This window comes from Narcine bancroftii, chromosome 1, assembly GCF_036971445.1.
Source record: "Narcine bancroftii isolate sNarBan1 chromosome 1, sNarBan1.hap1, whole genome shotgun sequence".
NCBI classification, from domain to species: domain Eukaryota; kingdom Metazoa; phylum Chordata; class Chondrichthyes; order Torpediniformes; family Narcinidae; genus Narcine; species Narcine bancroftii.
Window position 1 is genome coordinate 286,280,990 of NC_091469.1, and position 23,185 is coordinate 286,304,174.

General features: G+C 36.3%; 2 protein-coding genes across 15 annotated transcripts in view; one reads left to right on the plus strand and one right to left on the minus strand.

Annotated features, from left to right (window-relative positions):
• The window catches only part of ccdc73 (coiled-coil domain containing 73), a 127,972-nt gene extending 106,543 nt beyond the window's left edge, over window positions 1–21,429 (plus strand). For 9 of the 13 annotated variants that reach the window (XM_069902608.1, XM_069902596.1, XM_069902603.1 and 6 more), the window contains 5 exons: window positions 7,852–7,989; window positions 9,577–9,781; window positions 13,036–14,448; window positions 16,145–16,278; window positions 20,399–21,429. In XM_069902608.1, coding sequence (XP_069758709.1) covers window positions 7,852–7,989; window positions 9,577–9,781; window positions 13,036–14,448; window positions 16,145–16,278; window positions 20,399–20,692 — 2,184 coding nt within the window. In that variant the 3' untranslated portion in view covers window positions 20,693–21,429. The remainder of the gene's footprint in view (window positions 1–7,851; window positions 7,990–9,576; window positions 9,782–13,035; window positions 14,449–16,144; window positions 16,279–20,398) is intronic. The other 4 variants (XM_069902622.1, XM_069902640.1, XM_069902660.1 and 1 more) reach the window with 4 other exon arrangements.
• The window catches only part of eif3m (eukaryotic translation initiation factor 3, subunit M), a 37,365-nt gene continuing 31,038 nt past the window's right edge, over window positions 16,859–23,185 (minus strand). For both annotated transcript variants that reach the window (XM_069902690.1, XM_069902683.1), the window contains exons 10-11: window positions 22,483–22,543; window positions 16,859–21,081 (exon numbers count right to left, since the gene is read on the minus strand). In XM_069902690.1, the coding sequence (XP_069758791.1) occupies window positions 20,961–21,081; window positions 22,483–22,543 (182 nt within the window). In that variant the 3' untranslated portion in view covers window positions 16,859–20,960. The remainder of the gene's footprint in view (window positions 21,082–22,482; window positions 22,544–23,185) is intronic.

Below are 23,185 nucleotides of genomic sequence, written 5' to 3' on the forward strand. Positions count from 1 at the left end.
AGATTAATGCCATCATTTTTGATCCCTGAAGCAGCTCCATTCATAAAGGGTTGTAAGCTTGGAGATTACAGAAAAGTAGCTGAAAGTTTAAAATAGAACTAATGGCAGTCTATGCATTAATATACTAATGTCAATACAAAAGAAGTCCTTTCTGTTCATCAAGTCTGTGCTGGCACCATGGGGAGCAGTTCCTTGGGTGCATTCCACATCACCCCATTTCCTACTACTCACGCAATTTGTCTGTTTCAAATGTGCCAACCAACTTCTCTTTGATTCTTTTTGCTGACACCAAGGGATAACGTAAGGTAGCATGTATTTGGAGGAGAACTCGGAGCAAGCATGTTTGGTTATAAAGAGAATCGTGCAAACTCTGCACAAAATGACATGAATGGTCAGGATGGAGCTATGTGGCCACAGAGCAAAATGCTCTATCGCTGTATTGCTGAGTGAGTGAATAGTGTGAGCTAGAATATGGGGGTGGGGAGCAAAGGTTTGTATTTACACAGGTTATAGAGGATAAATTGGTGGAACAGATGTGTGGTAAGAAATTGAACTTGGAATTGAACTTAACAATATGATTATAATGCTCTGCCTCAGTTTTGGATTGTGTCATGGAACATTAAAGACTGGCTTCTTCCAAACTTTCTTTGAAGTAATTTCTCCTCATTTAGCAGTAAGTATCATAAAATAAGTATGATAAATTCAATATGCAATGTAGGGGAGAGTGTCATCAAAGTAAATGTGTAAATTGATTGAGTTTTTGGATGATATTGTTCAATGGCAAGTAAGGCTGCTTCATGAAGAAAGATATTACCTTCTTGACCTGTGGATTCTTCCATTGTTGCACTACCCTTAATTTTACTCTTAAAAAAAATCTCCACCTTGTTCATAAAAAGTAATATGAGAGTTATATTTGAGATGTTTTGATGTTTTTTTTGTAACTCTTTTCAACCTCTTGTCAGTGGATGGTTGGTCCAGTTATTGAAAACTGGGAATTCTGTGTATATTTTCCATAATATTTTCATCCTTTATGATAAGGATTTGTGAAATTCTTAATTGTGGTTATCTTCCCTATTTTACAGTATGAGCCCACTTATTTATCTCAGCAAAAAATATCATTATAATGCATCAAGGTTGCGGCAAGGATCCTTCTGTCATTTTAGAGAAGGTTGGATGTGTACATGGAGGTGAGGGGGTTGGAGAGTTATTGGTGGTGAGCGGGAGGTTTGAGCTAGTGGAGTTGTTCTAGTGAACCGGTGAGGACTCGAAAGGCCGACATGGCCTGTTTCCACTCCGTAAATGGTTATATGGTTATATGGTTATTGTTTTGGTTTCTAAAATGTGGCATTACTAATAAGACAAGTATTCCAGAATATCCTGCTCATCCACTTCAGAAACAGTGTCAAAGGAACAACTTTGTAATGAATCTGGAACTACATTAAAAATGGGATTTTTCACCAATCTTGTAGTTTCATAGTCATGTATTACTGGCAGTAACTTTAAGTACAAATTTACATTGCCTAATGTTTGTCTCCAGATCAGCCACCACTTGGCTCTGGCTACTACAGCAAAAAATTTACTGCATTTCAGTTCCCTATCCTAGCAGAAGATTGGTTAGAAGGATATACAAAACTTCTCCTGCAAGTTTTTTTAAATTTTTTTTATTTTTCACACTATAAACCATATTGACCAAGATACATACAGACATTTTTCTTCTTAAATATATAGTGTAGTTTTCTCCCCCTTTTCCCCCCTCCCTTCCCTCCCTCCCTCACTCCCTTCCCCATTTATTTAAAGTTCAATCTATAAGATTTGATGTATATGTTTGTTACAAACTTTTTAATTATCATTGTGTCTGTAATCACATATTCAAAATTGCTTCCTTCTGGTAACCTCAGACTGTTTCCCAATTTGTCCTTCAAGTAGGTTTTCAGTTGGTAGTATGCAAACGTTGTATCATGAGTTATATTATATTTATCCTTCATTTGCTCAAAGGATAATAATTTATTTCCCGAAAAACAATTTTCTATTCTTTTGATCCCTTTTCTCTCCCATTCTCAAAAGGAAAGGTTATCTATTGTGAAAGGGATTAGTTGATTTTGCATCAATATTAGTTTTGGTAGTTGGTAATTTGTTTTATTCCTTTCTACATGAATCTTCTTCCAAATGTTGAGCAGATGATGCAATACTGGTGAATTCCTACGGTGTACCAATTTTTCATCGCATTTATATAGTATATGTTCAGGTATCTTCTCCCCTATTTTATCTAGTTCTAATCTGGTCTTTCCCATGTTTGATAAAAATCTGATAGGTATCTTAATTGTGCGGCTCTATAATAATTCTTAAAGTTTGGTAGTTGTAAGCCTCCTTGTTTGTACCTTTCTGTTAATTTATCTAGTGCTATCTTCGGTTTCCCCCCTTTCCATAAGAATTTCCTTATTATTTTCTTTAACTCCTTGAAGAATTTCTCTGTTAGGTGTATTGGTAATGACTGAAATAGGTATTGTATCCTTGGGAAAATATTCATTTTAATACAGTTTAACCTTCCTATCAGTGTTAGTGGTAGGTCTTTCCAATGCTCCAAGTCATCTAGTAATTTTTTCATTAATGGATGGTAATTGAGTTTATATAGATGGCCAAGGTTTTTATTTAGTTGTATACCTAGGTATTGTATTGCTTGTGTTTGCCATCTAAATGGCGATTCTTTCTTAAACTTTGTGAAATCCGCATTATTCATTGGCATTGCTTCACTTTTATTTGCGTTGATCCTGTACCCCGATACTTCTCCACATTCCTTCAATTTCCTATGTAATTCTGGTTCTGTTAAGTATATTATAACGTCATCTGCAAATAGACTGATTTTATATTTCTTCTCTTTTATTTTTATCCCTTTTATTTTATTTTCTGTTCTTATCAGTTCTGCTAGTGGTTCTATAGCTAATGCGAACAGTGCGGGAGATAGTGGACATCCCTGCCTTGTTGATCTGCTTAAGTTAAATTGTTTTAATATATATCCATTTACTGTCACTTTCGCCAATGGCCCCTTATATAATGCTTTAATCCAATTAATATATTTCTCTGGTAGGCTGAATTTTTGTAGTACTTTGAATAAATAATTCCATTCTACTCTGTCAAAGGCCTTCTCTGCGGCTAAAGCAACCGCTACTGTTGGAGCTTTATTTCCTTCTACTGCATGAATTAAGTTAATAAATTTACAAATATTGTCTGTTGTTCGTCTTTTTTTAATAAATCCAGTTTGGTCTAGATTTACTATTTTTGGTACATAGTCGGCTAATCTGTTTGCTAATCGTTTCGCTATTATCTTATAATCTGTGTTAAGTAAAGATATTGGTCTATATAACGCTGGTGCGAGTGGATCTTTCCCTGTCTTTGGTATTACTGTAATTATTGCTGTTTTTCATGAATCTGGTAAGCTTTGTGTTTTATCAATCTGGTTGATTACTTTCAGGAGGGGAGGAATTAATAAATCTTTAAATGTTTTATAGAATTCTATTGGGAATCCATCCTCTCCTGGTGTTTTATTATTTGGTAGTTTTTTTATTATCTCTTGTATTTCTACTATTTCAAATGGTTCTGTTAATTTATTTTGTTCCTCTGTTTGTAATTTCGGTAGTTCAATTTTAGTTAACAATTCATCTATTTTGTCTTCTTTCCCTTCGTTTTCAGTTTGGTATAATTGTTTGTAGAATTCTCTGAAGCTTTCATTAATCTCCGTTGGATTACATGTGATTTGTTTGTCTTTTTTCCTTGATGCCAATACCATTCTCTTAGTTTGTTCTGTCTTAAACTGCCATGCTAGAATTTGTGCGTTTTTTCTCCTAGTTCATAATATTTCTGTTTTGTCTTCATTATATTCTTCTCCACCTTATATGTTTGTTGTGTTTCATATTTTATTTTTTTATCTGCTAATTCTCTTCTTTTAGTTGTGTCTTCCTTCATTGCTAATTCTTTTTCTATATTTGCTATTTCCCTTTCCAACTGCTCTGTTTCCTGATTATAGTCCTTCTTCATCTTTGTTACATAACTTATTATTTGCCCTCCGATGAACGCTTTCATTGCGTCCTATAGTATAAACTTATCTTTCACTGATTCCGTATTTATTTCAAAGTACATTTTAATTTGTCGTTCCATGAATTATCTAAAATCCTGCCTCTTAAGTAGCATGGAGTTTAATCTCCATCTATACATTCTTGGTGGGATGTCCGCTAGCTCTATTGCCAATAACAGGGGTGAGTGGTCCGATAATAGTCTAGCTTTATATTCCATTTTCCTAACTCTCCCTTGAATGTGGGCTGATAACAGGAATAGGTCTATCCTTGAGTATGTTTTATGTCTACCCGAATAGTATGAATATTCCTTTTCCTTTGGGTGTTATTTCCTCCATATATCCAAAAGTTGCATTTCTTGCATTGATTTAATTATAAATTTGTTTACTTTGTTCTTTCTGTTAGTTTTTTTTCAAGTTTTATCCATGTTTGAGTCCAAATTAAGGTTAAAATCCCCTCCTATTAGTATGTTCCCTTGCGTATCTGCTATCTTTAAAAACATATCTTGCATAAATTTTTGATCTTCTTCATTAGGTGAATATACATTGAGTAAATTCCAAAATTCTGAATATATCTGACATTTTATCATTACATATCTCCCTGCTGGATCTATTATTTCCTCTTCTATTTTGATTGGTACATTTTTATTGATTAATATAGCTACTCCTCTGCCTTTTTAATTATATGATGCTGCTGTTACATGTCCTATCCAATCTCTCTTTAATTTCTTGTATTCCACTTCAGTTAGATGTGTTTCTTATACGAATGCTATATCAATTTTTTCTTTTTTCAGTAAATTTAACAGTTTCTTCCTTTTGATTTGGTTATTTATTCCATTAATATTTAAAGTCATATAGTTCAACATAGCTATTTCATATTTTGTTTATCTTTCCTTTCCATTTCCTCATCACCACCTTCCCTTCTTATCCATTTCTGCTTTCTTTTTTTGAACACATTATAAGACAACATTTCTAAAACACAAAATATTTCCACTATTCTCATATCTAAAATTCCTTTAACCCCAATAGTCGCTCCCCTTTCTGAGTTGCCCTTTGTCCCTTGTCGGGCAATCACATCTCCCCACTCCATTTGGATTTGCAAATCCGCTCGCAAGCGTTAACTGATTTTGCAGTGAATGTAATTCTTCCCCACCCAGCCCCCCCAGAAAAGATTTTAATCTTCATATATAACAAAGGTCACTCTCTTAATTCCCTCCTTACTTCCTTTCTTCCCTTTCTTTCCCTTCTTAGTTCTTACCCATATATACATACACACATATACATATATATATATCTACATACACACATACATATAGTTTGTTGTCATTTTTGTTCTTGTTACATCTCTTCATCTCTCTGTCTGTTTTGTAGTTGTTCTGCAAATTTTCGTGCTTCTTCCGGATCCGAGAATAGTTTGTTTTGCTGCCCCGGAATAACTATTTTAAGTACCGCTGGGTATTTTAACATAAATTTATAACCTTTTTTCCATAGGGTCGTTTTTGCTGCATTGAACTCCTTTCTCTTCTTCAGGAGTTGAAAACTTATATCTGGATAGAAAAAAAAATTTTGACCCTTGTATTCCAGTGGTTTTTTGTCTTCTCTTAATTTTTTCATTGCCTTCTCCAATATATTTTCCCTTGTTGTATATCTTAGGAATTTTACTAGAATGGATCTTGGTTTTTGTTGTGGTTGTTGTTTAGGGGCTAATGTTCTGTGTGCCCTTTCTATTTCCATTTCTTCCTGTAATTCTGGTCTTCCTAGGACCCTGGGGATCCATTCTTTTATAAATTCTTTCATATTTTTGCCTTCTTCATCTTCCTTAAGGCCCACTATCTTTATATTGTTTCTTCTATTATAATTTTCCATTATATCTATCTTCTGAGCTAACAGCTCCTGTGACTCTTTAACTTTTTTATCAGATTTTTTTTAAGTCATCTACTTCCATTTCTATGGCTGTTTCTCGTTCTTCAACCTTGTCTACTCTTTTTCCTATATCTGTCATGATCATCTCTAATCTATTCACTTTTTCTTCTGTACTTTTTATTCTTCTTTTTATTTCACTGAATTCTTGTGACTGCCATTCTTTTACTGTTTCCATATATTCTTTAAAAAAATATATATCCATGTACTTGCCCTTCCCTTCATCTTCCATTTCTCTGTGTTCTTCCTCCTCTTCTTCTGAGTCCACTCCAGGATCTGTGTCCTTTACCTCTGTCTCTTCTGGTTTTCTTGTTGGGTTGTTTGTTTTATTTTGTTGGGTATTTTTGGTCTTCTTATTTTTATTAGAAGTGTCTTGGTATTGGCCTTCTTTCTCTGGGTTGGTCATCTGTTGATTCTTTGATTTCTTATTTTTATTCTCTTCCTTCTTGTTCTCGTTATTTTCTATGTTTTCCTCTTGCTGTTGTGTTGTAGTTGCCTGTTTCAGCTGTGGAGATCTACTCCTCAGCTGGTCCTCCCTCCCGTCAGTGTTATTTTTGTCTTGCGCATCGCGCATGCGCGAGGATTCGCGCATGCGTGGTTGCGCACTTTTGTTTGGCTCCGTGAGCCATTTTTGTAGTCCCGAGTTCAGGGCTTCGACTGGCCTCAGGGAGCAGGCTTCTCTCTCCACGGCGGGCCTCCTCGTACCGGTAAGGCCTTCACCTTCTTCTTCTGATGTCTTTCCTTCTTCTTTTCTTCCCGTTGTTTTTGGTTTTTCTCTCTTCGCTGCCATTTTCTCCACATTTTTACTTTCACTTTGTTATGGTTTTTGTGTTTGTGCCTTTGCTTTTTCTCTATCTTTTTTAAACTTTTCTGGAGAGGGCTGGAGTTCCCCTACCGGCCGCTACTCCATCACGTGACTCCTCTACTTCTCCTGCAAGTTGACTCATTTTATGTTGTCATATCATTACATTTTATTTAAAGAGTGATACACGGTTTTACGAGTACAATATGCAGGATAGCCTCTTTTGTGATAAGTGCACCCAAGATAGGGTGACATTTGCATTTTGCCACTGTTTGTTAAATACAATTTCTCACACCTATAATAGCTGAGAGTTCAGGCAAGTGTGTGGATCTCAATTCTGTACCAGTTCATGGTTGCAGTTTGTTCTCTAATAATCCCAACCATAGTAATAACTAAGGCATAATGATATTATAAGTACTGACTTTGCTATACGTGAAAGTTGAAGAAATTACACTACCGTATATACTCATGTAATCATCAATACCGTGTAATAGTCAACTGCCCCCCTTTTTTTTTGGCCCAAAAATCGGGTGTTTTTATATGACCTGTGTAAAATTGAACCACCCCCCCCCCCCAATTTTTGGCCTGCCTGCCTGGCCAAGTTCCCCACCGGAGATACTCACTCCAGCTGCCCGAACTCCTTACTGTAGATTCTCTCTCCGGCCGCCTGCCCATCTGAGTTCCTGATCACTGATCCTTACCCCGGCTGCCCACACACACTAACTCCTGACCACAGATCCTTACCCCGGCTGCCCATGCACACTAACTCCTGACCACAGATCCTTGTCCCAGCCATCTGCCCATCCGAGCTCCCAATGCCCCGACTGCAGACTTATCATAGGTCCTGGTCATCGAAGCTCCTGACTCCTGAATGACACAGCTACTTCACGAGTTCAAAAGTTTGACCTGTGTAAAAGTCAAACCACCACCACCCCCCCCCCCACCTTTTTTTAGGCCAAAAAATGTGGTCCAAAAATTTGATGACTACACAAGTATATACAGTATTTTTTATTTGCATAATTCTATTGCATGAGGTTTCTAGACTTGCATATCTTGCTTACAGGAGACTCAACTAAATAAAGAAAATCAACAAATTAAATCTGAGTTAGAATCATTCAAAAAGGCTCATGCATCATGCCAAGAGATCTACAGTAAGCTTCCTGCACAGACTGTACATGAACAACAAATGCAGGCAGAGCAGGTGAATTTTATTTTAATTTAAATGCTCCAGAATAAGAGATTGTGGATTTCCAAGTAAGTTTTTATAAAACTTGTGTTGTCTTACAATTATAATATCTGGATAGACATACGAGTTTGGAAGTTTTATTGTGCTATTCTCTAAGTATATTTGACCAAACTCTATAGCTTTATTATTTGCCTAGATATATGCTATTATAGAGTAGAGTACCAGTTATTAAATTGTAAAGCAATAAAGAATGGTAAATGTAGGCCACTATTAGGTATGTGATAAAATATTGTATGTGATAAAATATATTGGTGCATCTAAATGATCTTTAGGTAGCAGTTTAGAGTTCTGAAGACTGGTAAAGAAGGAAATATGCATTTGAAAGTATAATAACAAATGAAGATCAGTTTTAGATGACAATGAATGAGGATTCAAATGACGGAACAGAAGAAATTGCATTGCTAACCACCTCTGGCCATCCCAAACCACTTTGCAGCTGTTTAAATTTAGTCATAAATGTATGATAGAAAATGATGGCCAGTTTGGACAAAGCAAGTTCGCACAAATCAGAATGAGATGATCTAACTAGTTTTTAATGATAGTTGTGGGAAATAAATTAACCAGAATTAATTTTTTTAATATGGTGAGCTAAGTTTATTTACTATTACTCTTGGAATTATGATATAGTGCACTTAAATAGTGGCCTGTGGTAGGAATCTTATTGCACTGCTTTGATACTGAAAATTGGGTTTCAAATTGCCCCAAGGTTAAGTCAGTTTGTGCTTTTGGGTTGAATTCATTGAATTTGTGCCAATTTGTCTTCACGTACCACAACTTTAGCATTACACTAAATGCGAATCTGCATCATCATTATGTATGACTTCTACATTCACAAAATATCTTGTTTTAAAATTGTATTAATGCCATTACAAAATTACTCTGCAGCGCAATTACAAAGAAACAATGCACCTTCCACACCCTCGTGTCTTTGTGCGTGAACTGCATCGAAAGCATAGTTTCATGTCATTTAACATAGAAATTGCAACATCGTAGGTTATTTAATCCCACTGTTTCCTTATTTTTTGAACTTGTCGTGGGATCAAGTTCAGAGATTGTGACAAGTAAAATATCCTATCCAGAGAACTGCAACTCAAGGCAAAAATCAGTATGGCACTGATTTATTTTATTACATTGCTAGAGATCTCCCTGATGCCCAGGCCAATGCTTCCCTTCATCTGACATCACTAAAATTATCTGGTGATTTATCGCACTACTATTTGAGGAATCCTTCTGTCCATAAATAGGCTATCAATGCCCAACAGTACAACAGCAACTATACTTGAAAATATTTCATTAGTGGTAAAGTGTTTTGGGTTATGGAAAATGCAGTGGAAATACAGATCCTTTCTTTTTAAACTCTGTGTACTGTCCATGAGGCAAATGTGTTAGCTGAGCCAAGGGTTACATCAAACTAACAAAATTTTAGGTTAAATTACATTTCACTGTTGCTAATTTACGATTTGTTCTGGTAAATATATTTCAGTGTTAACAACTATTTGTTCACTTCCTCACTCCCCCCCCCAATTCCCTCCACTCCTTTAGAATATTTTGCAACATTCTGAGCAAGCTACAGTTCAGGAGACAGCCGAAGAGCAGACCTATGCGAGTGAGGCATTAATGGATACTGACAGTAAAGTAAAGCATTTAGCAACCCACAGCCACATACTAGAGGAAGTATATGAAGAATCCAATGAGTTAGGTTTCAAAAGACAAGGGAACGGCAATCAGAACAGAATGGTCAATACAGGTAATACAGGTATTAAGTCTTCCTAAGCATAAATAATAGGAATCTTGAATTATTGTGTGTCTGTTGCACATAAAACAGTATGCCATGTAGTCTTGGTCAAAAAATGAATTCAGAACTAAACCTTGACAACTAGGAAAAATAGTTGAGTAGTGTTCAAATGTTCTTAAATTAAAATTGGTAAAAAGTGCACTAGTTGAGACAGATTATTACTGGTTCATTGGTATAATTACTTTTATGAATACACTCTAGTCACTATCTCATGGTGCAGCAAATGTTAAATATCACTTATCATTGTGTGTCTGAACTTCGGTTTCACCTGCTGTCTGATAATAGAATGTAAACACAAGAAACAGAAGTAAGAGGATGGTCAGCCATTTCTGCCTGTTCAGTACAAATTGATCTTTATCTCACCAATACTTTACTATACTGACCTTGATTTCCCCATATCCCTAAAATCTATCAATCTGTACCTTTTGCGTATACTCAGGGATAGAGTCTCTCCACAGTCCTCTTAGGTAGAGAATTCCAAGGTTTTTCTGCCTCATTCATAAATTAATTTCTTCTCATCCTGGGCATCCCCTTACTGAATTGATACCAATCAAGTGATTGTAAAATGTTACAGGAACTCGAGCCTGCAAATATTTAAACATGTATTGCCAGATTTCCAGTAGGGCTTCTAAAGGCGGGGCATTGGTAAGATTATAATGTGCAATGTCATCTGTAAAAGAAGCAGAAATGAGATAAGATTTTGTTCTTGTAGAGTTTGTCATTCTGAAAATAAACAGCAGAAATAAACTAATGACAGCTTTCAAAAGGGAATTGGATTTGTATTTGATAAGGAAAAAAAAACGACAGTGCTCTGAAGGCCAGGGGGATGGGACTCTCTTGGATAGCTTAGTCAAGTTGCCTGTATAGGCATGTTAGAATGAATAGCCACCTTCTGTGATCAGCAGGGTAACTTATTTATTGCAGTTGAATAAGTCAAATGGCATTTTATTACTATGCTGTAAGAGATTGCGTAGTGTTCTTCATCTGAATAATATATGCTCCTTTGCACAGAAAGTGTGAGTCAGTGGCTTTATGTTTAATTATGCATTTAATTCTGTCTCTTTTGCCCAAGGCCCAAGAAACGAAGGTTGCTTGAAGGGAAGATGTTTGTGGTTATTAGATGTGCCACCTTTGGTGACTGGATGTAATAAGAGCAAGTTAATATTTCAGAGTTTTGACATCTGCAGTTTTCTGATTTTAACTTAATAGTTTTGGGAATGTTTTAAAAAAACCTGCAGATACAGAAATTCTGAAAAAAAGGCAGACGTTGTGAAGGAAAAAGAGAATTAACGCGTCAAAGACTCTTTATCAGAATCATATCCACCATATTTTTGAAAAAGTAGTTCTTGGTATGAAGCCGAAGTCAAGGAAAGTAAGAAACAAACTGCGTGAGAAACTCAACAGAATGAACAGCATGTGTGGGAGACAAAGAATGGTCAGTGTTTTGGATCGGAACCTTTCATCGGAACAATGATGAGTTCTGACCTGAAACGTTGACTATCCTTTAGCTCCCATTGTTGCTGAGTTCCTCTAGCAGATTGTTTTTTGCTCCGGATTCCAACATCTGCAGTGTTTTGTGTGTCTCATGGGAATGCAGGTGCTTTAAAGAAGGTGTTAGTATCAATGGGAAGGATTTTTAAGACTATTGACAGGTCACTGGCAAATAAAATACTTGGCAGGTAAGGGAGTATTGGTGGAACAAGAGATAGAGCTTACATTTAAGCTTAAAGTCTGTACCCTAGTCTTGATGAGATATCATCAATCTGAGACATTAACTCTTCTTTACAGTTGCTACCTGACCTATTTCAGCACCTTTTGTTTTATTTGGGACTTCCACATCTGGAGTATTTTCTATCTGGGAAGATGTTCATGATCAAGTGGCAGTGCGAGTAGTTATCCAGAAATGATGTATTTGGGAATAAACCTCTTTGACCAGTAATAGTGAGAAGCTGAACTTGTAGTTATGGAGCAACAAATTCAATTCCCCACCCCATAACTATGCGACATGTCTGTCCATGGTCTCATGCACTGCCCAGCTGAGACCACCTGCTAATTGGGGGAAACAACACCCATATTCTGTCTGGGCACCCTCCAACAAGATAGCATTAACATTAACTTCTTTAGTTTCTGTCATTTCCTACCCCTCCAAAAAAATTCTGTCCCTATGCCTCCTTTCCTCTAGCATTCACAGAGCTACCCCAGTCCCCTGATCAATTCTCACCTTTCCCCTTTCTATATTCAATTAACACCTTTTGTCTGTTGGTCTGTTCTCCTCCCCCTGCCCATTCTTCCCTCTCCAGCTTTTAAATTCAGGTGCCTGTCTGATTTTATTCATTCCTTAAAGAAGGGCTAAGGCCCAAAACGTCAGTTATATATCTTTGCCTCCTATGGACGCAGTGGCACGTGCTAAGTTTTTCCAGCATTTTTGTGTATTTATTTATAACAGTGTTTTAATGGTAGGATTAAGGAATATCGGTGGTGGAATGTGAAAATGGGAAGGTGGCGCAGTGCTGTTGTATTGAGGCACTGGTGTACAAAGTCATACAGCTTGGAAACCGGCCCTTTGGCCCAATGTCCATGCCTGCCAAATTGCTCCATCCACACTAGTCCCACCTACCTGTGTTTGGCTCATATTACGATGGGGAATTGCTGTTTAGCTGCATTTTGGTAGGATTTAGAATGCCAAGATATTTTGCTGTCTGGGACTTAAGAGATTTGCCATCCTCACAATTATGAAAGGGATTTTTTGACTGGGGGTACAGTGAATTTTACCAGTACTAGATACCAGGATTTAATTTTGTTGTAGAAATGGTGGAGGGAATTGCTGATTGCCGAATTTGCACGAATGGTGGTGGGGGAAATGTTGGTAGCTGAGAGTGTATTGAATATTGCTGGGAGCAGTATATGGGCTAGTGGCAATATTGTTAGCAACAACAAATACATCCCCACATTAGAGAATGGAGAATGAGAACTGTAGAGATGGTCAGAGTAGGGGGGGTAAAACATCTCGCATTTTCACAGGATGCCAACATTGTGTGTTACAGAGTCTGGGTTCCAGTTATTACAAATGTGCCTGCAAACTTGCCATGTTGAAAAATCACTGAAATTTATTTTAATCATTTATTTAAAGCTGCATAAAATAAATGAAAGCTGAGGAAAATGTCCCATGTAACTTTCTAGATGAATCTTTTTCTTTATTGTAATAGTTAATAACAGCAATAAATTTTCACCCGACATTACTAAGCCAGGTACAGAAATGGCAGGAGAAGAGACTGATAATGGGACCATCTTTGTGAATGAAAAAGAATGCATTAGTGTATTGACTGTGGAAGGTAATATTGAAGTGTCCAAAGACTTTCAACAAGGTAAAACAGGAAACCTTTTCCACAAAGCAGAATCTGCAAGTGCAAAACTCGAGGCACAGTACAATTCTGTCTGTTTGGCAGATGTCCCAGTGGAAGGAAGGAAGATGCTCTCAGACAGCACTGATGCATTAGGTGCCTGTAGTGCAGATGTAGATCAGCAGATGAACTCCATCGCGCATAAATTCAGTGATACAACTGATAAGACTGAAACCACACAGTGTGACAAAGGTGTTTTTATAAATGAACCACCTAGGATTAAAGCCAGAGCAACTCTTGGCAGTGATGAGATTTTGACAAAGGAAGTCAGTGCAAATGAAGTACAATGCGATACTAACCAAGCTCTGCTTCATGCTGTTCCTGATCTCGACTCTCCGTCAGTCAATGAAATTAAAAATGAGCAGGACTTCATCTTACAGCAGCAACAAGGATGCCACAGCCGAAGGGAAGAAAACTGTGTTAACAGTGGTAAAATTGGACCTTACCCATTGCTTAATCCATGCTGTAAATCAGATGTCAGTTCCACAAAGTTATTCACTGACCAATCCAATCATAGTATTCATAACACTTGTGTTGATCCTGATGAAATAGATATTTCAGTTGAAATACCCCTGGGACCAAGCAACCATGGGAAAGATATAACTGAAGAAGATGGTAATAATTCAGAAAGCAAATTTGTTAGTACTGATGATCTGCAGAAAGATACAAATGACCCAGTAGCTCTTATTCCTGATAGTGGAACAGTCAAAAGTCATCTCTTATTAAACTTCACAAGCAATGTTGAGCACAGCTTGGTTATAACACCTAACTCCCAAGAAATAAAGGAAGTTCACAACGATTTTGCAGCCACAGTGGACAGAGGGCAAGCAGAAATTAGTCAAATAGGTTTATGCACTGAAATACAAGTGGGAATCTCCTCCAAGATAACAGAAAATGAATCCAAGCCCATCTTTATAAAGACTGCATTAAATCCAGTTGCAACCATCAGTGTAGATTGCAGAGATGAAATGTCAACTTCTGAGACAGAGGCTTCAAGCGGCAAAGCAACAGCAAATCAGTGTTGCTGGAAATTTCCTAGTCTGCCTTCTTTAACCTCAAGCAAAGGAAAAAACATGCCCAGCAAAAGCACGGCATCACTCCCATTCTCGATGCCCAGAGACAAATTAGAGGCTCCTGCCACAAGTAGAAAAGTTCCTCTAACATTTACTTTCCCGACTTCCATCAGTGAAACAAGTCTGACGAGGTCAATTGTAGCAGGTAATGTTTCCTTTTATGTGATCCTAACCTAACTAATGGATGGATGGAGTAATTAGAATTTAAACAGCTGTGTGATGTGCCCTTGGGAGATGTTTGTCTGTTCTAATGTTATTGGAACTAATGGTCTACTTAATATTTAGCAAAGTTTAATTTCTGAACCATCTATCCTCAAGCAATGTTATAATATTTTCACATAATGAACTATTGATAATCATTGACTGATTTATAAATGGAAGTTATCTACTAGATTGAAGGCTGTGTGTATAATGTTGGCAACAGAGGGTCCTGTTATTTGCTCTGACACCAAGAGGGTGTGATATCGTTAAGGTAACTGCCAAGGCCAAACTTGATTTGTTTTTGACATGAGATTATCTGCTTTGTAACAGTCCAGATATAATTTACATAGTGTAGGTTTTATAGAAACTCGCTGGCTAGTTACCCCGACAGTAGTAAGTTCTGATAATTCTGTGTACCACCTTTCATTTTGGCAATTTGTGTCTGTCCCTTCCTGATAATTCATTCAGCTGGTGCACCATGGCCAGACCAGCAATACAGTTGATTCTTAATGCTCTCAGAACTACGAAAGATGGAGAATAGAGTTGAATTTTACAGCTTGGAAAGAGACCCTTCAGCCAAACTTGTCCAAGCTGACCAAGGTGCCCATCTGTGCTGTGTTTGGCCACCCCCCACTAAACTTTAATATGCAGTCCACACCCTGGAACAGGTCATTTTGTAACAAAATTTTCTTTCATATTTTTCTCCTTTTACAGCAGTTGTAGACCTAGCTTATCAACTTCTTACCACTCTTTCTGGAAGTTGTCCTTGTTATTTCCCCTTGAATTACATGTGAATTGTCAATATATTTTTCCTGTCGCTTTCCATTGTTAGAGCTACCTAACCACAGCAATTGACTGAATCACATTAGCAGCCATTACATTCATGCGCCTGAAGGCAGGCTATTTTGTGTGTGTATCTATATATGCATGCACACCAGTGGGTATTCTAGCACCAGTGAGCAAAGCAGTTAGAATGACAGAAATGTTGCCTTTGATCCTGCATCCTTTAAATAGATTACTACCTTGTAGTCTGCTCCCTTCTATCTAGCATCTTCTATATAACTTGGAAGCCATCAAGCACCTCATGGAACATTTACCTCCTCTCCTGATTTCCCATCAAAGTCCGAAATGTATTGGTCATCCAGGACTTTCCATCACTAAACCAATCAAAAGTGATTTACTGTCTCACATGATCAACTTACCAGACCCTTTGTGACTAAGTCCAGACACAGAAGTGAACTCGACATATTATTGTTCTCTTTACCCCCTAACAGGAAACAATCATCAGAAGAAATAACAAATTTTACAGATCTCAGGGCTAATAAGGTGGAATATAGGCAAATTAATATTTGTTCTTCTCTAGTAAAACATTATGCTGTTTGTCAAGGAAAATATATTTTAAAGAATCATTTCAAATGATTTCTGAGTACTTTGTCAGAGTAAGATCAAAGCATGAATTAGAATAGGAAATTGTACCATGAATGGATGAACAGTGAAGCATCTCTGATTAAAGTGGAATAGCCATAATTCCCAAGGTCAGATAGAAGCTTGCAGTTCAGTGACTTCAAAATTAGCATCTGGGGAATTTCAAAGTTTAGAGCATTGAGTGTAGTTGTAACCATTTCCTTTCTGTCACTCAGATTCTCCCAGTACTAAAAGGGTGAATGACACTTTTAATACCTCCAGTGTTCCTCTTTACCCCAAGAGAAATTCCAAAGAAGATTGGAATGCAATACCACAGACATTTTGTGATTTTTCACGGCCTCCTGAGCAGGTAAGTACATTTTAACACATAATTCTAAATGTTAGATTAGCTAATTTGAGAGGAATGTGGAGTTTTATAGGCAAACAGACAATTTATGAGACAGATGGGTTTCAGAAATACATTGAAAAGCATTGGCTTGGTTTTATGCAATTAAAGCTGATGGAGAAATATGCAGACTGCATATGTCAACAGGGCTATCTCTGGTTCGACAAGGCTGGTTTCACAAAGAGGGAAGTGTATGCAATGCATTTTCAATTGTCAAAGAAATAAATTCAAAAAAATGTTCAATATTTCCAAATTATGGCTCTTAGTGTTTTCACAACAGAACAAATTAAACCCATCACAATACTGACAGAAATAAAATATCTTGATCACTTATGGAGCTCTTGTAAGAAAGTGGCAATGAGGTGCAAGATCAACCAAGTGGCTTGCTTCTGCTATTTCTTAACCTTAGATGAACCATTCACTATATTTCTGAGTCTTAAAGCATACATCAAAACACACAATTATTCCAGTCACTTTGCAGGTGGGAATTACAAAGTGCTGTGCTACATTTGCAAGAGTTTGCTTCTAAACAACCACTTGACACTTAAAACAAAATCATTTTAATCTTAATGGAGTGAGCTGTTTTACATTTATGATCACTGTTTTTGTAGAATAATACACAATGTTTGATTATACAGTAAAAGTCCAAAAACCAGAATGACAGAAACCCAGACCACCGGAGAATCCGAACTCTCAAACTTTTTAAATTTAGCCATCTTTTATGTGAGTGCGTAAGTGCCACAGATGCACAGCGGCAACAAGTGACCACGCTTACAAGCTTAATACAATTAATCTGAACACAAATAAATTTATTTGTACACTGTATTTTTCTTTTACAGTGTTCATTTTTAAACATAATTTTTGGTAGTGGAAATATTTTGTTTACATATTTGTCAAGTGTTGATTTTATTTTTCTTTAAAACTGCTCGCTTTGATAAATGAAGCATGCTGCATTTGGTAATGAATAAACTATCAAAATTTACCTGTTCATCTCTTTATTTTTTCTTAAGTTTGAATTTTAAAAAGACTGCCTAATACGGAAAATCCAGACCGATCCAATCCCTGGATTTTAGGACTTATACTGTAAATTGCCATCAAGAGTACACACACTTTACCTCAACCATAACCAACATTAGGGGAGAGCTAATGTAGAGCATAAACTATTAGCGCACACTGAATCCAGATAGCAGCAGCAACAAAAGAGAAATTTAGATATTAACCCAAGAGCATTTATTTGATAAATTACTCTTTACAGATCAGTGCCTGTAAAGCTGGCAGTTTATGATACATGATAAAAAAGATTTTTGTGGACATTGGATACTGAACCTATGGTAATGCCCATACAACCTTTTGAAGACCATTCCTTCATTGATTAATCTGAGGCCATAAGTTGGATTCAGATTAAAAGCTTATTTTTGCGCATGCCAGCATAAAGATACTAAGCTTTGGACTTGTATCTTGAAATTAATATTTGGAATGTTTTCATATTCTGATAAAAGAATCCAGCATGTTTTGAGTGGAAATGAGAAATGCCAACTTGTTTGCTTTGAGGATATCAACCAACCTTCAGTGACTGGGGATTACCTAGGGTCACATCTGTAAATGAAATAGATGATTACTGGATTATGTTTCAGGCATAATTGAGCACATCAAAACAACTAGGAAATTTGAGGTCAATTAAGTACAGGTTACTCTGTGGGTGAGAACTATTTGAAAGGGGAAATTTTGACAAGTGTTGGGATTACTTCATCAGTAAGGAAATCTGCCACACCAATTATCCCCTTGCATTTCGGATACATTTAATGACACTGAAGTTAACCTGCTTGTAAATACTTCATATTGTATTATTCTCTATAGAGACATCAGTTTCATAGCAATAGGTTTCTGAATTGTACTCTTTTAACAATGATAAAGCAGAATACCCAAACATTAATTTTAAGTCATACAGTTTGCTGTATATGGTTTGACATTTGAAGATCTAAGTTGCACAGCTTGTGTTCCCATTGAATTATATCCACTTCCATGTATCAGCATTTGTATTTTTCTTTTAAATATTTAGTTAAATGTTTATACATAGTTTCATTGCAGGCTCTACTGTACATGCACACGGTCAGACCACTTACATGATCAAAGAGAAAAGTACTGCAGTTGCAGGAAATCTTAAATTAAATCACAAATGCTCAAAATTTATTCCATTTGTAAAGAAAAGTAGAATTGACATATCATGCCAAATGACTTTTCCAGAGCTGGTAGTCAACCTGTTGACATATCTCTGTATTTTGTTTAACACACAAGATCGATTTGAATTAAATCTGCCAGTTAGCTTGTAGTATTATTTTGAATTGATTTTCCTGCCATTTTACATGTGGCTACCACTATATTATCATTAGGATGTAAATGGAGGCCATTTTAACAGGGCACCATCAGATTATGTCACTTTGGGGGAAGCTCTTCTCCTGGTTTATTGAGCACAGAAAAACTGCAAAACATAATTCAAACCGCTGCAGATGATTCAAACCTGCTTTAGATGCTAATACGTGCTACTGTGTCAATTATTTTGATAAAGATCTTCCATTTCTACAGCATTACACAGTTTTAACCACCTATTTTCCCCAAATTCTCTCCCTTTAGATACTGAAATATAAAAATAAACATACTTTGGCATATCAGCTGCCAAGCTCAAATACCTGTTACTTGAACATTAATTTCCTATCTCTCTTGTCTCCCTTTTTTTTCCTGAACAAGATTTAAATCCAGTCATAGGTAATGTTTTACTGAGAGTATTGCATTTCTTTTGAGATGTCTGCTCTAGAGTTTTCCTGTTCAGTGTTTATTATTCTCCATTTTCATCAGAGAGATCTTATTATTTCCTTTTAAATCAGTATTGGCCACTTTGTCTCTCCATGGAAGTGCCTCCTACACTTTCATAAAAATTCTGAATGTTTTACTATCTGTTTATAACTTGGGCCCTAGGAGACTGCATGGTTTATTAATTCACTTCCGTGGTAATTCAATATAGGTCTCACCTAGGTTAAAATAATAAAATCAGATTTTCCAACAAAACCTGTTGTGAGAATGTGGCTTTAATCTCAACTTGACATGGTCACAGAATCTTTCAGCACTTTTGGCTATTCAGTCAATTGTTTCTGTGCCAATTATTCACACTGCTGGTTCTCATCTCCCATTTTATGTTTTTTCAAACTACTTTAGATTTGTGCCTTCAGCATACTCAGCATTAGGAAATCTCCCTTGAATCCACATTTTCTTGAGTCTTTCACTTGCAAGTCAGTTGTTTCCCTCTATCTATCCTTTTGTTATCTTTCTGTCTGATGAGATATTGGGTAATTTAATGTACAGTAAGTCCTTGAATAACATTGGCTCAATGTTTTATATCGCGTTATAAAAATAAAACAATATTGCAATATGAAATTGGGTTTAATTTAATGTCATTTCACTTAAAGTAGCACTTTCCAAGAAAGTATCAATATTAAGTGAGGACCTGCTGTACACTATTGTAGTTGGTGCATCTTTGTGGCTGCAGTAAGAAAGAATTTCAGTACAGATGGCAGATTGATATATTCTCCAAATCCACAGCAGAACAATATTTTTTTTTGGAGACACACAAGAAACTTCAAATGCTAGAATCTAGCTAAGAACAATCCGCTGGATGAACTCAGCCTTTATTGCCCAAACCATTAAATATTCTCAGAAAATTATGCCTTTTTCTGGATATCAAAACAATTTAAGAGCTTTCAAATGATATTTTCCCAAAGCAGGAGGGAAAAAAGTGGACAGAGTTCAGAGGCCTCTGCTACTTCCCAGATGGATGGCCCTGTGACTATATGCATTGATTTTTGATGATAGCAAAAGCAATATCACCCGTAACACATGTTCACTAGGGATGCTTACAGAAATTGGAACGTCATTGTGAGTCTAGATTTTAGAGAATGACCAATTTCATACCTTGAGTGCATAGTGCCTTTCTCAAGAGTAGGTTATATATTAATGATTATTGCAACTGTTTAAATTAAGATAGCTGCAACTAGCTCTTAATAAGTTCTATTATAAATCTTATTGCATTTAGGAGAAACTGTGTTCACCTATCAGTGAAAGTTTCAAGATTCTTAACCAGCCTTCTTTCACGGGTCACAAGCAGTTTACAGAATCTTCCTCTACTTGCTTCCAAGTGCCAGAGGTAGCAACATCTACCACAAAAAATCTATTGTTTGAGGAAGAATCTGATACTGCATATTCCATGGTAAAAGGACAAATCGATAAAATTGAGAGGTTTCTTTGTGTGGAGCGGCTCAAACACACACGAAAAAGGAAAGCTGCTGATAACACAGATAAGCATGTAAGCAAGGTTACACCAACTTAACGTTAATTCTGTTTTTGTACAATTTCATTGTTTTTCTCATGTTCATCTAATGCTGGAAGCCACAGCTTTGGCAGTTTCTTTCTTATTTGTATAGTGACTAGCAGTGGTTAAAAATTGCAGCTGTAAATCCAATTTTACACAACATTTACAGAGTAAGGCATACTGTTTTTATTAGATACTTGAAGGTCACAAATTATCCCCTGAAGAACAATATTTACTGAAAAAGTTATGTCATTATTAGAATTGAATGTTTTAAAGTTTTTAGTCATCATGCAGTTGAAAGGCTGAGCAGGCTGTTCCGCACTTGGTTCAAGTTCTGCTTCCAGGAGTTCAGACTATCGTACAACTGTTGCCACTGCTGTTTCCCAAAGGTCCTGTGTGTGGTGTGACTAAAATGAGAAGGGGAATAAACAGCAAAAATATCATTACTTACAGCATTCAATAATTGTTGTTTACATCAACTCATACATACTTTCAGTAAACCGTTGTAATTAAGCTGTAATAGTAAGGGAGTGCTGTGTGGTTCTGAAGCCAATGACTACAGGTTGTAAACAATTTTCCCTTCAATTAGCTCTTCTGTTAAGTTGTAGCCTTTTAGCTTTCGAACCAGCTGTTTTTTCCCCAAATATGTTAATTTTTGTGCATTTTATTAAACTTGCCTCATTGTAGACAGTGTAAATTAATGTTATAAATTAGTATGATACTGTAGTAGATAAAATGACTGTTCAAATTCTCCATAGATGAGCATGTGTTCATTTTTCAAATCATTATGGTTATATGATCTTAAAGATTTGCATATTTTATCCAGATTTGGCTAGCTTCACACCAACACTAGACAGCAGATGAAGTCATGATTTCGGGGAGTGCATTGGCAAGGAAATTAGTATGGTTTTGAAACAAAAAGTAATGTGACCTTAAGTAACCAAAGTCAAAGATTATTAACATGGAACTTCAGCAAACCTTCAGTTCATACAGTTATAACCACATAACAATTACAGTACAGAAACAGGCCATCTCGACCCCTCTAGTCCCGCCTACCTGCACCCTGCCCATAACCATCCAATCCCTTCACATCCATGCACTTATCCAAGCTTCTCTTAAATGACAAAATTGACCCTGCTGCAACCACCTCTTCCAGAAGGTTATTCCACTCAGCCACCACTCTTTGAGTGAAGCTCCCTCTCACGTTACTTCTAAACTTTTGCCCCCTAACCCTTAACATGAGCCCTCATTCCAATCTCACCTATCCTTAAGGGGAAGAGCCTATTCATATCTTCTCTATCTATCCCCCCTCAACCTTCTACACTCCAATTAATAAAGACCCAGTCTACTCAATCTTTCTTTGTATTCTAGATACTGCAAGCCAGGCAACATTTTAGTAAATCATCTCTGCACCCTCTCTACCTTATTGATATCTTTCCCTTAATTTGGGGACCAGAATTCCACAGTATTCCAAATTTGGCCTTACCAATGCCTTGAACAGTCTCAACATCACCTCCCAGCTCCTATATTCAATGCTTTGATTTATAAAGGCCAGCACACCAAAAGCCTTCTTTACCACTCTATCTATTTGAGAATCCACTTTCAAAGAACGATGAACCGTTATTCCAAGATCTCTCTGTTCCTCAATGCCCTCCCCTTCACTATATATGTCCTGTTTTGATTATTCTTCCCAAAATGAAGCACTTGGCACTTATCGATATTAAACTCCATCTGCCATCTTGCAGTCCAAATCCTCCTTCACTATCCACTGTTTGTACTTGTCAGGTTGAGACTTGAATAATACTTACCTTACAATTACTTTGCGTTGTGTTTGATCAATTTTGCAGTAAACCATCTTCGTTCGAACAGCTGTAAAAATCCAATTTTTTCTAAATATTGAACTCAAAACTTAGTTTAGGATTAACTTCTGAAAATACAAAACATGCTTATTTGCATAATATAGCTGTGATTTTGAAGTATTAAACAAGAAAGCCCAATGTTCTGATAAATAATATTGCTCACATTTTTTAAATCAGGCTCTAAGGTTTTTATATAACTATTCCCATATCTGATGTGAGATATTAGAACATGGTATTATTAAATTATAAATGTGGTACGACTAGGGGATTTTAATGCTGTAATGTATTAAAACTTGATTCATTTACATTAACAAAATAAGGCAGGACTAACTTGCTGCTCATATGATCAAATATACATTTTTACAGATTTAAAATGAGTAACAAAAATTTAATCACAATTGACTCAGATATTAAAACAATCTTTAAATCATCACTGGGAAGTTGTAACGCCTCTTGCCCTCCATTTAAAGCAAGTTTAAAATATATCATATGAAGTTTACAGAAGATTAAATTTTAGTGTAATTGAACGACCTGATCAGTTAGGGAAGCATCAAAGCTTTAATTATGTTATATTTAAGGACAATATTAATAAACCTAAAAAAAAGAATTAGGAAACAAATTTGACTGTTTTTGAAACCATATTTTTACCAAA